The sequence below is a fragment of the Pseudophryne corroboree genome, chromosome 4 (assembly GCF_028390025.1).
Source record: "Pseudophryne corroboree isolate aPseCor3 chromosome 4, aPseCor3.hap2, whole genome shotgun sequence".
Classification (NCBI taxonomy): Eukaryota; Metazoa; Chordata; class Amphibia; order Anura; family Myobatrachidae; genus Pseudophryne; species Pseudophryne corroboree.
Window position 1 is genome coordinate 437,175,292 of NC_086447.1, and position 13,728 is coordinate 437,189,019.

The 13,728-nt window shown below is 51.1% G+C and overlaps 1 protein-coding gene across 2 annotated transcripts in view; it reads right to left on the reverse strand.

The window, feature by feature from the left end:
• Positions 1-6,499, reverse strand: part of SNAP91 (synaptosome associated protein 91) — a 346,885-nt gene extending 340,386 nt beyond the window's left edge. For both annotated transcript variants that reach the window (XM_063916907.1, XM_063916906.1), the window contains exons 1-2: positions 6,417-6,499; positions 5,668-5,805 (exon numbers count right to left, since the gene is read on the reverse strand). In XM_063916907.1, coding sequence (XP_063772977.1) covers positions 5,668-5,797 — 130 coding nt within the window. In that variant the 5' untranslated portion in view covers positions 5,798-5,805; positions 6,417-6,499. The remainder of the gene's footprint in view (positions 1-5,667; positions 5,806-6,416) is intronic.
• Between the last annotated feature and the right edge of the window lie 7,229 nt (positions 6,500-13,728).

Genomic DNA, 13,728 nt, shown 5'->3' on the forward strand with positions numbered 1-13,728 from the left:
AATGGGATTTGAGGAAATCTAAAACTACATTTAGATCCCACGGTGCCACCGGAGGCACCACAGGAGGCTGTATATGCAGTACTCCCTTGACAAAAGTCTGGACCTCAGGGACAGAGGCCAATTCTTTTTGGAAGAATATTGACAGGGCCGAAATTTGAACCTTAATGGATCCCAATTTGAGACCCATAGATAATCCTGATTGCAGGAAATGTAGGAAACGACCCAGTTGGAATTCCTCCGTCGGAACCCTCCGATCCTCGCACCACGCTACATATTTTCGCCAAATGCGGTGATAATGTTTCACGGTGACTTCCTTCCGTGCCTTAATCAAGGTAGGAATGACTTCTTCTGGAATGCCTTTCCCTTTTAGGATCTGGCGTTCAACCGCCATGCCGTCAAACGCAGCCGCGGTAAGTCTTGAAAAAGACAGGGACCCTGCTGTAGCAGGTCCCTTCTCAGAGGTAGAGGCCACGGTTCGTCCGTGAGCATCTCTTGAAGTTCCGGATACCAAGTCCTTCTCGGCCAATCCGGAACCACTAGTATTGTTCTTACTCTTCTTTGCCGTATGATCTTCAATACCTTTGGTATGAGCGGCAGAGGAGGAAACACATACACTGACTGGTACACCCAAGGAGTTACCAGTGCGTCCACAGCTATTGCCTGTGGATCTCTTGACCTGGCGCAATATTTGTCCAGTTTCTTGTTGAGGCGAGACGCCATCATGTCTACAATTGGTCTTTCCCAACGGTCTATTAACATGTTGAAGACTTCTGGATGTAGACCCCACTCTCCCGGATGAAGATCGTGTCTGCTGAGGAAGTCTGCTTCCCAGTTGTCCACGCCCGGGATGAACACTGCTGACAGTGCTATCACGTGATTCTCCGCCCAGCGAAGAATCTTGGCAGCTTCTGCCATTGCACTCCTGCTTCTTGTGCCGCCCTGCCTGTTTACATGGGCGACCGCCGTGATGTTGTCCGACTGAATCAACACCGGCTTTCCTTGCAGGAGAAGTTCCGCCTGGCTTAGAGCATTGTAGATTGCTCTTAGTTCCAGAATGTTTATGTGAAGAGACTTTTCCAGACTCGTCCATACTCCCTGGAAGTTTCTTCCTTGTGTGACTGCTCCCCAGCCTCTCAGGCTGGCGTCCGTGGTCACCAGGATCCAATCCTGAATGCCGAATCTGCGGCCTTCTAATAGGTGAGCCTTCTGCAACCACCACAGAAGTGACACCCTTGTCTTTGGTGACAGGGTTATTCGCAGGTGCATCTGCAGATGCGACCCTGACCATTTGTCCAACAGATCCCTTTGGAATATTCTTGCATGGAATCTGCCGAATGGAATTGCTTCGTAAGAAGCCACCATTTTTCCCAGGACTCTTGTGCATTGATGTACTGACACTTTTCCTGGTTTTAGGAGGTTCCTGACCAGATCGGATAACTCCTTGGCTTTTTCCTCTGGAAGGAAAACCTTTTTCTGAACCGTGTCCAGAATCATTCCTAGGAACAGCAGACGAGTTGTCGGGATTAAATGGGATTTTGGAATATTCAGAATCCACCCGTGTTGTCTTAGCACCTCTTGAGATAGTGCTAAAGCTGTCTCCAGCTGTTCTCTGGACCTTGCCCTTATTAGGAGATCGTCCAAGTATGGGATAACTAATATGCCTTTTCTTCGAAGAAGAATCATCATCTCGGCCATTACCTTGGTAAAGACCCGAGGCGCCGTGGACAATCCGAACGGCAGCGTCTGAAACTGATAGTGACAGTTTTGAACAATGAACCTGAGGTACCCCTGGTGTGCGGGGTAAATCGGAACGTGTAGATACGCATCCTTGATGTCCAAGGATACCATAAAGTCCCCTTCTTCCAGGTTCGCTATCACTCCATCTTGAACTTGAACTTTTTTATGTAGAGGTTCAAGGACTTCAGATTTAGAATAGGCCTTACCGAGCCATCCGGCTTCGGTACCACAAATAGAGTGGAATAATACCCCTTTCCTTGTTGTAATAGGGGTACTTTGACTATCACCTGCTGAGCGTACAGCTTGTGAATGGCTTCCAACACCCTCTCCCTTTCGGAAGAGACGGTTGGTAAGGCAGACTTCAGGAAACGATGAGGAGGATCCGTCTCTAATTCCAACCTGTACCCCTGAGATATTATCTGCAGGATCCAGGGGTCTACCTGCGAGTGAGCCCACTGCGCGCTGTAATTTTTGAGACGGCCCCCCACTGTCCCCGAGTCCGCTTGAGAGGCCCCAGCGTCATGCTGAGGTTTTTGCAGGAGCCGGGGAGGGCTTCTGTTCCTGGGAAGGAGCTGCCTGTTGGTGTCTCTTCCCTCTTCCTCTGCCTCGTGGCAGGTACGACAAGCCCTTTGCTCTCTTATTTTTGTAGGAGCGAAAAGGCTGCGGTTGAAAGGTCGGTGCCTTTCTCTGTTGGGGAGTGACTTGAGGTAAAAAAGTGGATTTCCCGGCAGTAGCCGTGGCCACCAAGTCTGATAGACCAACTCCAAATAACTCCTCCCCTTTATACGGCAAAACCTCCATGTGACGTTTTGAATCCGCATCGCCTGTCCACTGTCGTGTCCATAAGGCTCTTCTGGCTGAAATGGACATAGCACTCACCCGAGATGCCAGTGTGCAAATATCCCTCTGTGCATCACGCATATAGATAAATGCATCCTTTATTTGTTCTAACGACAGTAAAACATTGTCCCTATCTAGGGTATCAATATTTTCAATCAGGGATTCTGACCAAACTACTCCAGCACTGCACATCCAGGCAGTTGCTATAGCTGGTCGTAGTATAACACCTGCATGTGTGTATATATTCTTTTGAATAACTTCCATCTTTCTATCTGATGGATCCTTAAGTGCGGCCGTCTCAGGAGAGGGTAACGCCACTTGTTTGGATAAGCGTGTGAGCGCCTTGTCCACCTTAGGGGGTGTTTCCCAGCGCGCCCTAACCTCTGGCGGGAAAGGGTATAATGCCAATAACTTTTTTGAAATTATCAACTTTTTATCAGGAGCAACCCACGCTTCATCACACACGTCATTTAATTCTTCTGATTCAGGAAAAACTGTTTGTAGTTTTTTCACACCATACATAATACCCTGTTTTACGGTATCTGTAGTATCAGCTAAATGTAACGTCTCCTTCATTGCCAAAATCATATAACGTGTGGCCCTACTGGAAAATACGTTTGAATTTCTACCGTCGTCACTGGAATCAGTGCCCGTGTCTGGGTCTGTGTCGACCGACTGAGGCAAAGGGCGTTTTACAGCCCCTGACGGTGTTTGAGGCGCCTGGACAGGCATTAATTGATTGTCCGGCCGCCTCATGTCCTCAACTGACTGTTTAAGGGAAGATAAACCATCACGTAATTCCACAAATAAAGGCATCCATTCTGGTGTCGACCCCCTGGGGGGTGACATCTGCATATTTGGCAATTGCTCCGCCTCCACACCAATATCGTCCTCATACATGTCGACACCACGTACCGACACACACCGCAAACTCACAGGGAATGCTCTAATGAAGACAGGACCCACTAGCCCTTTTGGGGAGACAGAGGGAGAGTCTGCCAGCACACACCACAAAGCGCTATATATACAAGGGATATCCTTATATTAAGTGCTCCCTTATAGCTGCTTTAATATATATATATATAGCCATTAATGTGCCCCCCCTCTCTGTTTTACCCTGTTTCTGTAGTGCAGTGCAGGGGAGAGACCTGGGAGCCGTTCTGACCAGCGGAGCTGTGACAGAAAATGGCGCCGTGTGCTGAGGAGATAGGCCCCGCCCCTTTTTCGGCGGGTTCTTCTCCCGCTATTTTTCCAGTCAGGCAGGGGTTAAATATCTCCATATAGCCCCTATGGGCTATATGTGAGGTATTTTTAGCCTTGTATAAGGTTTATATTTGCCTCTCAGAGCGCCCCCCCCCAGCGCTCTGCACCCTCAGTGACTGCCCAGTGAAGTGTGCTGAGAGGAAAATGGCGCACAGCTGCAGTGCTGTGCGCTACCTTATGAAGACTGAGGAGTCTTCAGCCGCCGGTTTCCGGACCTCTTCACGCTTCAGCATCTGCAAGGGGGTCGGCGGCGCGGCTCCGGGACCGGACTCCACGGCTGGGCCTGTGTTCGATCCCTCTGGAGCTAATGGTGTCCAGTAGCCAAGCAGCAAATCCACTCTGCATGCAGGTGAGTTTACTACTTTCCCCCTAAGTCCCACGTTGCAGTGATCCTGTTGCCAGCAGGACTCACTGTAAAGAAAAAAACCTAAACTAAACTTTCTCTAAGCAGCTCTTTAGGAGAGCCACCTAGATTGCACCCTTCTCGTTCGGGCACAAAATCTAACTGGAGTCTGGAGGAGGGTCATAGGGGGAGGAGCCAGTGCACACCACCTGACCTAGTAAAGCTTTACTTTTTTGTGCCCTGTCTCCTGCGGAGCCGCTATTCCCCATGGTCCTTTCAGGAACCCCAGCATCCACTTAGGACGATAGAGAAATATATATATATATTACATTATTTATATTGTGTTTATTTGTCATCATTAGGCTTAGTTATGTTGTGAGGGACTGGATTTGCTTCTGTTAGTCCACATATTTCATGATTGGCACCCACCAGCTCTGATTTTGCCTATTAAGTCATAAACCATAAATAATTTTAACTGGTCCTGTACCACCAATCCAAGGCACTCCTGCAAGTGTCCTGAGGCACCATGGCACACCGTTTGAGATCCACTGGCCAATGAACTGCAACACATATCTGGATTATTTGGGAAAGGCACCCAGGCCATACCAATGATGCTGGGACTGCCAGTCTCCACAGACTTCAGACACACACATATTTTATATTATAATATATATTATATGTGATAAATGAGCAGAGGTCTATTTACACAGTGTGGCAATTGACCAAATATATAAAAACGCAATAGGCCCAAACCAACAACAGAATGCATAGATCAAAGTCAGAGCTTCATACTATAAATGAACCAACCAATTCCTTCCAATACACAAGAGAACGTAACAGTTTTTTAGAGGTCAATCCAGACCCAAGATAGCCAATCATAGGGGTCTCACAGCAGAACGTACATTACACAGAATGAACCAGGGGTGTGTGACAGCAATAATAAATGAATGATAATCTGTTTCCAACTGATCAGTATTTTTGTTGTAGTGTATAAAAAGGTTGAACGAAGGTCAAAGAAGAAAGCAGCAGGAGGAGACATGGAATGAAATCAAAATGTACATACAGTAGCTGCTATTCGTGTTAGGATGCAAACACACACGCACGCCATTCAGTAGTGCAGAATGTATATACTGTATTTTCTGCCAAGCCAGTACCAAAGCTAACACCCACAGTGCACAGATGAATGAATGTAATTCCCCCATTCTAGATAGCAGGGCCCATCTTCTCCACAGGAATTTCCAGTGACCCCATAGAGGGCCTGAGCCGGCCTGCAGGTATCTACACATGACAGTAATGACACCCGGACACCAGGCAGTAACCCCTCACTGCTACACCCACTCATAGAGAAACAGGTAAATGAGGGTAATGGTCAGTGTTGTACACCGGCGGTCTGTGCTGGATGGAGCCTCACACCGAGCACCGGGGAGGCGGGGGCTGCGCAGCGTTACACGCACAGGTGCCAGGCCCGGGGGCAGGCTACTTACAGTCAAGGTGCTTTTTCTTGGGCCCCATCACCTCATGAGTGGTCGCCTTGCATACTGCCCGGGCCACGGCCGAGCCCGTCACACTGTACTGTGCGGCTGCGATGCGGTCTGTCAGCGTCTGTCCCGACATCTTCTCTCCTGTCACAACAGACAAAGCCCAGGTCAGTGGCCGTACCGCACACACCTACACACATGCAGTACAGCCCCCCCGCTAGCAGCCACAGCTATGGATGAGGCAGCAATATGGATGGTGCAGAGAGAGATCATCCTTCCCGTATCCTGGTTACTGCCCCCCCTTCCCCCCATCTGACACAGCGGTGCCCCCATAGCTACTATGCGAAATGCCCATCCGATCCCACCGGCAGCGCACATCACACCTGGCCGGCCTCCGGTGCAGCGATCCTCTTCAGATGAGCAGCACCGAGCTCCTGCGCCGCCTCCTCCCCCTGCCTGTTATCCTCCCCGGCAGCAGCAGCCTGGGATTACCACCGCCCCACCCCCCACCTGCGCGACTCACATCGCTCCGTCTCAATTATTAAAGGGGCAAGATGCCGCCTGCACCCCGCACAGTGCCGGCTACCCGTGTATGCGGACACACGGCACCCTCAGCCAGGGGGTACCTATGATGCCAGGGTGACAGGCACGCTGCTGGCTCTGGCTATACAGGGTACACCGGTGGCCGTACAGCGCTATATAGGGGTGCAACGGTGACGGCGCTCCCGCAGCATACCCCGGGGTAACGCTCAGACCTGTCTGCGGGTGATCTGCTCCTGTCAGTACTGCTGCTGCTGGCCCGGCGTCTCCTCCTCCTCCGCCTGCTGTCAGTGATGCTGCTGCTGTCGGAGATGCTGGGCTGCTGCTTATCCCCTCCCCCAGCAGCACACAGGGGGGTGTGCCCGCCCCCTCCTCTTTTTACAGGACCCTCAGCAGCAGTACCCTCTCTGCATGCTGCCTGCGGGTCACCCTGCTGCCTTATACTATCTATCTATCTATCTATCTATCTATCTATCTATCTATCTATCTATCTATCTATCTATCTGTGTGTATATATATATATATATATATATATATATATATATATAATATATATTTTATTTATATATATATATATATATATATATATATATATATATACATAATTTATCTGGGATGTAGTTAAAATGCTGGCGGACAGGATCCCGGCAGTCAAATACCAATGCCTGTATGTGTGTGTGCGCACTTGGAAGGGGAGGTTAGGGTTAGGCAGCGGGGAGGTGATGGTTTGGGAACTTTTGGAGGGCCTGTCGGGATTCTGATGGCCGGGATGCCTCTGTTGGGATTCTGACCACCAGCATCCCATCCATCGGGATATCATACTGCATCCATTTATATATCTATATATATATATCTACATATATATATATATATATATATATATATATATATATATAATATATATATATATATATATATATCTACTAGGTGCTTCATCGCACCCTACGGGCGCTCTTCACACCGTCGTAGGGGGCTACGCCCTCTTAACCCCTGCACGCCTTTGTGTGGTTGAATAAATGTATTATATGGAGTATTACCTGCATTCCTACTGTTGTTAGTGGTAAAATATTGCGCAATGTAAGGGCAGCTGATGTTGAAGGGAGCGTCGACGTGAACTACACCTGCAGGGCATGATGTAGAGAATGTGGCAGGTGTGGTGGGGGGACCGTGGATGGGGAGGGTGTCTGTAGATGCTGCAGGTGGAGGGGCGGATGGGGGAGGGGGTTGGGAGGTGCTGCGGGTGGGGATGGGCGTGGCAGTGGGGTCCGGAGGTGCTATGGGTGGGGGAAGGGCTGGTGTGGTTTTCTGAGGCGGTGTGGGGGTGCCACGGGGGAGAGGGGTGGGTGTGGGGGGGCGGATGGGGGAGGGTGTGTGTAGATGCTGCAGGTGGAGGGGGGGCGGATGGGGAGGGGTGTGGATGGTAGAGTTGCGGGGGTTGCTGCTGATGGGGGAGGGTGTCTGTAGATGCTACAGGTGGATGGGGGGGTGCGGATGGGTGAGGGGGGTCGGGAGGTAGGGGAGGAGAATGGGTGTCGCGGGTGGGAGAGGGGCAGGTGCGATCGTTTGGCGGATAGGGTCAGGAGGTGCCGCGGGTGGTGGAGGGGGTAGCAGCTGGTGGAGGGCGGGGTCCGAGGGTGGTAGGGGAGGGGGGGTGCCGAGGGTGGGGGAGGGGTGGGTGGTGCGGGTGGAGAAGGGACAGTTGCGGGGGTTGCTGTCGTGTGGGGTAGGGTGTCTTTAGATGGTACGGGTGGAGGGGAGTTGATGCGGGTAGGGGGTGTGCGGATGGGTGAGGGGGTTGGGAGGTGCTGGGGGGGAGGGGGTGCATGGGTGGGGGAGGGGCAGGTACAGGGCTGTTGGGGATATGGGAGGGGTTCCGAAAGCGCTGCGGGTGGAAAGGGGCTGGTTGCGGGGGTGAGGTGGATGGGAGAGGGGGTGCGGAGGTGCTGCGGGTGGATGGAGGGGCAGGTGCGGGGGTGCGTGGATACTATGGGTGGGGGAGGGGGGTGCTGCAGGTGGGGTAGGGGGTTGGGAGGTACCGTGTGAAAGGGAGGAGCATGGTGCGAAGGTGTTGCGGATTGGGTCCGGAGGAGCCGCGGATGGTGGAGGGGTAGTTGTGGGGGTGCCGAGGGTGGGGGAGGGGTGGGTGGTGCGGGTGGGGAAGGGACAGTTGCGGGGGTTGCTGCGGTGTGGGGGAGGGTGTCTGTAGATGCTACAGGTGGATGGGGGTGTGCGGATGGGTGAGGGGGGTCGGGAGGTAGGGGAGGAGAATGGGTGTCGCGGGTGGGAGGTGCTGGGGGGAGGGGGGGCATGGGTGGGGGAGGGGCAGGTGCAGGGCTGTTGGGGATATGGGAGGGGTTCCGAAGGCGCTGCGGGTGGAAAGGGGCTGGTTGCGGGGGTGCGGTGGATGGGGGAGGGGATGTGGAGGTGCTGCGGGTGGATGGAGGAGCAGGTGCGGGGGTGCGTGGATACTATGGGTGGGGGAGGGGGGTGCTGCAGGTGGGGTAGGGGATTGGGAGGTACCGTGTGAAAGGGAGGAGCATGGTTGCCGCGGGTGGGAGAGGGGCAGGTGCGAAGGTGTTGCGGATTGGGTCCGGAGGAGCCGCGGATGGTGGAGGAGTGGTTGCGGGAGTTGCTGTGGGTGAGGGACGGGGTCCGAGGGCGGTAGGGGAGGGGTAGGGGTGCCGAGAGTGGGGGAGGGGTGGATGGCACGGGTGGGGTAGGGACAAGTGCTGGGTTTGCTGCGGTGTGGGGGAAGGTGTCTGTAGATGCTACGGGTGGAAAGGGGGTTTATATAGGGGGGTGCGCGGATGGGTGAGGGGGTCTGGAGGTGCTGGGGGGGTGCGAATGGGGGAGGGGGTCTGGAGGCGGTGCAAATGGTGGAGGGGAGGGGGCATGGGAGGTGCAGTGCTGTTGGGGATGGGGGAGGGGTTCCGAAGGTGCTGCGGGTGGAGAAGGGGCTGGTTGCAGGGGTGCGGTGGATGGGGGAGGGGGTCCGGAGGTGCTGCGGGTGGTGGAGGGGCAGGTGCGGGGGTGCGTGGATGCAATGGGTGGGGGAGGGGGGTGCTGCAGGTGGAGTAGAGGGTTGGGAAGTGTCGTGTGGGGGTGAAAGGCATGGGTGGTGCGGGTGGGAGAGGGGCAGGTGCAGTGGTATGAGGGAAGGGGCAGTAGGGGAGGGGCGGTTGTGGGGGTGCAGAGGGTGGGGGAGGGGTGGGTGGCGCGGGTGGGGAAGGGATGGCTGTGGTGTGGGGGATGGTGCCTGTAGATGCTACGGGTTGAGGGGGATTGAAATGGTGGAGGGGGTGCGCTTATGGGTGAGGAGTCGGGAGGTACGGGGTGGTTGCTGCGGTGTGGGGGAGGGTGTCTGTAGATGCTACGGGTGGAGGGGGGTTGATAGGAGGGTTGCGCGGATGGGTGAGGAGGTGGGTAGGGTCTGAGGGACACGCCCACAATCCTGCCCCTAAACGTCAGCCTCCACCATCTCAACGCCCCTGCTGCTCTGACCTGGCTGCCTCCTCCCGGAGGGGGCAGCCAGATTGTCGGTAAGTATGACCTGGGAGCTTTAATAAAGTTCTTATACATAAACCAAGATATGGTGTTACTTGAGCGTAGGCCCAAAGGTGTGACCAGAATGGAGGAGAATGTAAATAAAATAAGTACTTTTATTCAGCACGCGAGATAGTACAGATAGCGGCAGATGGTAATAGACTCAATAATCAGTATCACGGTATCACAGATAATGCAGTAACATAGGCATAGAAACAGAGGAAATGCTGTAGCAGATGTTACATCAATGGCAAGATGTAATATCAGATGCAGTGTGAACCACTGATGAAGTCCCAATATAGGTGAGCACACAACAGCAGACTGAGGTGCAGTGTAAACTTCTGATGAAGTCCCAATATAATTAAGCACAAAGTTACTGACCACTATATAGATAGGAAGGATACCAATATTGGTAGTGGAGCACCGATGTAGCTAGAGATCGATGGCGGAACACAGATGGAGCAGGAGATCGATGACAGAACACTGACGGAGGTAAGTATCGATGGTGGAACACTGATAAAGCTAGAGATCCATAGCAGAACACCAATGAGCCAGGCAGAGCTGCAAGCTGGATGGAACTCAGGTCTCAGGACAAAATGGAATCTCGTGGAGCAAGGTAACCTGGAAGCAGCTGAGAGCAAACAACCATACAGGGTATGACAATCATAGCACTGGTGATTAGGCAGTCCTTACCCAGCATTCTTAAAGCAGCCAGTGTGCGGGGATTGGCTGGGACAATCAGCTGGACAGCAGGATGCTCAGGATAGACTCACTGGGATCATGTGACCCGATCAAACATGGCAGCACCCATGTTTGGTTTAGGAGGGAAACTATGTTTGTATCACATATGGCTGCGGCCTAGCAGCAACGGCGGAGGCATAGAAGCCGTGGATAGCTGAGACTGTGAGTCGATCATCATGGGCTGGCGAAGCTGTATAGCCGTGGGAACAACGTTGATAGCAACCGGACCTTGAGCGCAGTGATAGCTTGGATAGGCGCTTAAGAGGTAAGAATGTCTGTTTTGTTACCCAGATCGTGACACACAGCAGGTTTACATTAATGTTTCAAAGTCTTTTATTCACTTTGTCATCAGGACAAATGCATCACTAACAAACATACCTTTAAAAAGGATCCCCACACCACATGTAGACATCCTAGCACACGGATCCGCTATGCAGACGCCTACAGATGGCATCATCATCCCACACCCGTTACCAAGGGAACCTAAATACAAACACCAGTAAAACACGTATACCATAGTACAGAGACAATGAGTCCAAGGTACACTGACAATATGATCAGACCAGACATCATCGGATTGCCACAAATTCCAGGTTACACACATATAAGAACTGTTGGAGATGGTCCATACTTGCAATTTTTTTTGTTTGATGGGCGGTTCTATTTACAGGTGTTAGGCTCTGCAATGGAGTCCAGTATGGCTCCATAGAATGCCAATGCCTACATGTTCATGGTTGAACAAGATCTATTTTTTTATGACAATGCATTTACAAATCATATTCAGCTATATGTTAGGTACATAGATGATTTGTTCATTATTTGGTCCAATATTCAGCAAATGTTTGAGTCACTTATGGAATGTCACAGTTTGTCTGACCATCCAGTGAAATTTACCTGCAATGTTGATGCACGTACAGTCAACTATTATGTGTTGGTAAAGCTTCATGATGGTATTATTCATACTTAATTATATAAGAAACTGACCGATAGAAATACATTGCTTCATGCAGGTAGCTTTCACATAAGAACCATGAAGTTTGGGATACCTTACTCGCAGTTTATACATGCGATCTAGATTTGCAGGGATATTAAGTATGCCAGTAGACATATTGATGATATGATACAGGAATTCTCAGCCAGGAGTTATGATCTGGAGTTGTTGGCGAAAACCAAGGAACAGTTGTTGTTGAAAAGCAACCAGCATAGAATTGATGATTGTGTACAATGGGTTAACTATTTTAATGTTGCTAGCAGTGGTATTTCTAAAATAACTAAATTCCATTGGCCAGTTGTGGCTACAGATGTGCATTTGAATCAGAGTGGAACTAAAATCATGACCTGTTAAACTCGTGGCAGGAATGTCAGGGATTGGGTGAAGAAATCACAAAGCAAGGTGTAGCACAGAGTGAGTCCTTTTCCTAGCCCGTCATAATGGTTATTACAGGTATCTTAATTGCGCAACCTACAGATCTGTTGTGACTGGCCGATTATTTTGTTATCCTCACAGTGGCAGGAAATAAGAATTTACTCACCGGTAATTCTATTTCTCGTAGTCCGTAGTGGATGCTGGGTACTCCGTAAGGACCATGGGGTATAGACGGGCTCCGCAGGAGACTGGGCACTCTTAAAAGAAAGATTAGGTACTATATCTGGTGTGTACTGGCTCCTCCCTCTATGCCCCTCCTCCAGACCTCAGTTAGGGAAACTGTGCCCGGAAGAGCTGACATTACTAGGAAAGGATTTGGAATCCAGAGTAAGACTCATACCAGCCACACCAATCACACCGTACAACTTGTGATAACTATATCCAGTTAACAGTATGAAACAATAATGAGCCCCATTAACAGATGGCTCATAACAATAACCCTTTAGTTAAGCAATAACTATATACATGTATTGCAGAGAGTCCGCACGTGGGACGGGTTCCCAGCATCCACTACGGACTACAAGAAATTAGAGAAGAAATAGAATTACCGGTAAGTAAATTCTTATTTTCTCTGACGTCCTAGTGGATGCTGGGGATTATACCAAAGCTCCCAAACGGGCGGGAGAGTGCGGATGACTCTGCAGCACCTTATGAGCAAATTCAAGGTCCTCCTCAGCCAGGGTATCAAATTTGTAGAATTTTGCAAAAGTGTTTGAACCCGACCAAGTAGCAGCTCGGCAAAGTTGTAAAGCCAAGACCCCTCGGGCAGCCGCCCAAGAAGAGCCCACCTTCCTTGTGGAATGGGCTTTTACAGATTTAGGATGCGGCAGTCCATCCGCGGAATGTGCAAGTTGAATCGTGCTACAGATCCAGCGAGCAATTGTCTGCTTCGAAGCAGGAGCACCCAGCTTGTTGGGTGCATGCAGGATAAATAGCGAGTCAGTCTTTCTGACTCTAGCTGTCCTGGAAACATAGATTTTCAGGGCCCTGACTACGTCCAGTAACTTAGAATCCTCCAAGTCCCGAGAAGCCGCAGGCACCACAATAGGTTGGTTCAAATGAAACGCTGATACCACCTTAGGGAGAAACTGGGGACGAGTCCTCAGTTCTTCCCTGTCCATATGGAAAATCAGATATGGGCTTTTGCATGACAAAGCCGCTAATTCTGACACCCGCCTGGCCGAAGCCAAGGCCAACAGCATGACCACCTTCCACGTGAGATATTTTAACTCCACGGTCTTAAGTGGCTCAAACCAATGTGATTTTAGGAAATCCAATACCACGTTGAGATCCCAAGGTGCCACTGGAGGCACAAAAGGAGGCTGAATATGCAGCACTCCCAGTTCTTTCTGAACGAAAATAGACAGGGCCGAAATCTGGACTTTTATGGATCCCAATTTTAGGCCCATAGTCACTCCTGCCTCTAGGAAGTGCAGAAATCGACCCAGCTGGAATTCTTCCGTTGGGGCCCTCCTGGCCTCACACCAAGCAACATATTTTCACCATATGCGATGATAATGTTTTGCTGTCACATCCTTCCTAGCTTTTATCAGCGTAGGAATGACTTCATCTGGAATGCCCTTCTCCGCTAGGATCCGGCGTTCAACCGCCATGCCGTCAAACGCAGCCGCGGTAAGTCTTGGAACAGACAGGGCCCCTGCTGTAGCAGGTCCTGTCTGAGGGGCAGAGGCCATGGGTCCTCTGAGATCATTTCTTGTAGTTCTGGGTACCAAGTTCTTCTTGGCCAATCCGGAAAGATGAGTATTGTCCTTACTCCTCTCTTTCTTACTATCTTCAGTACCTTGGGTATGAGAGGA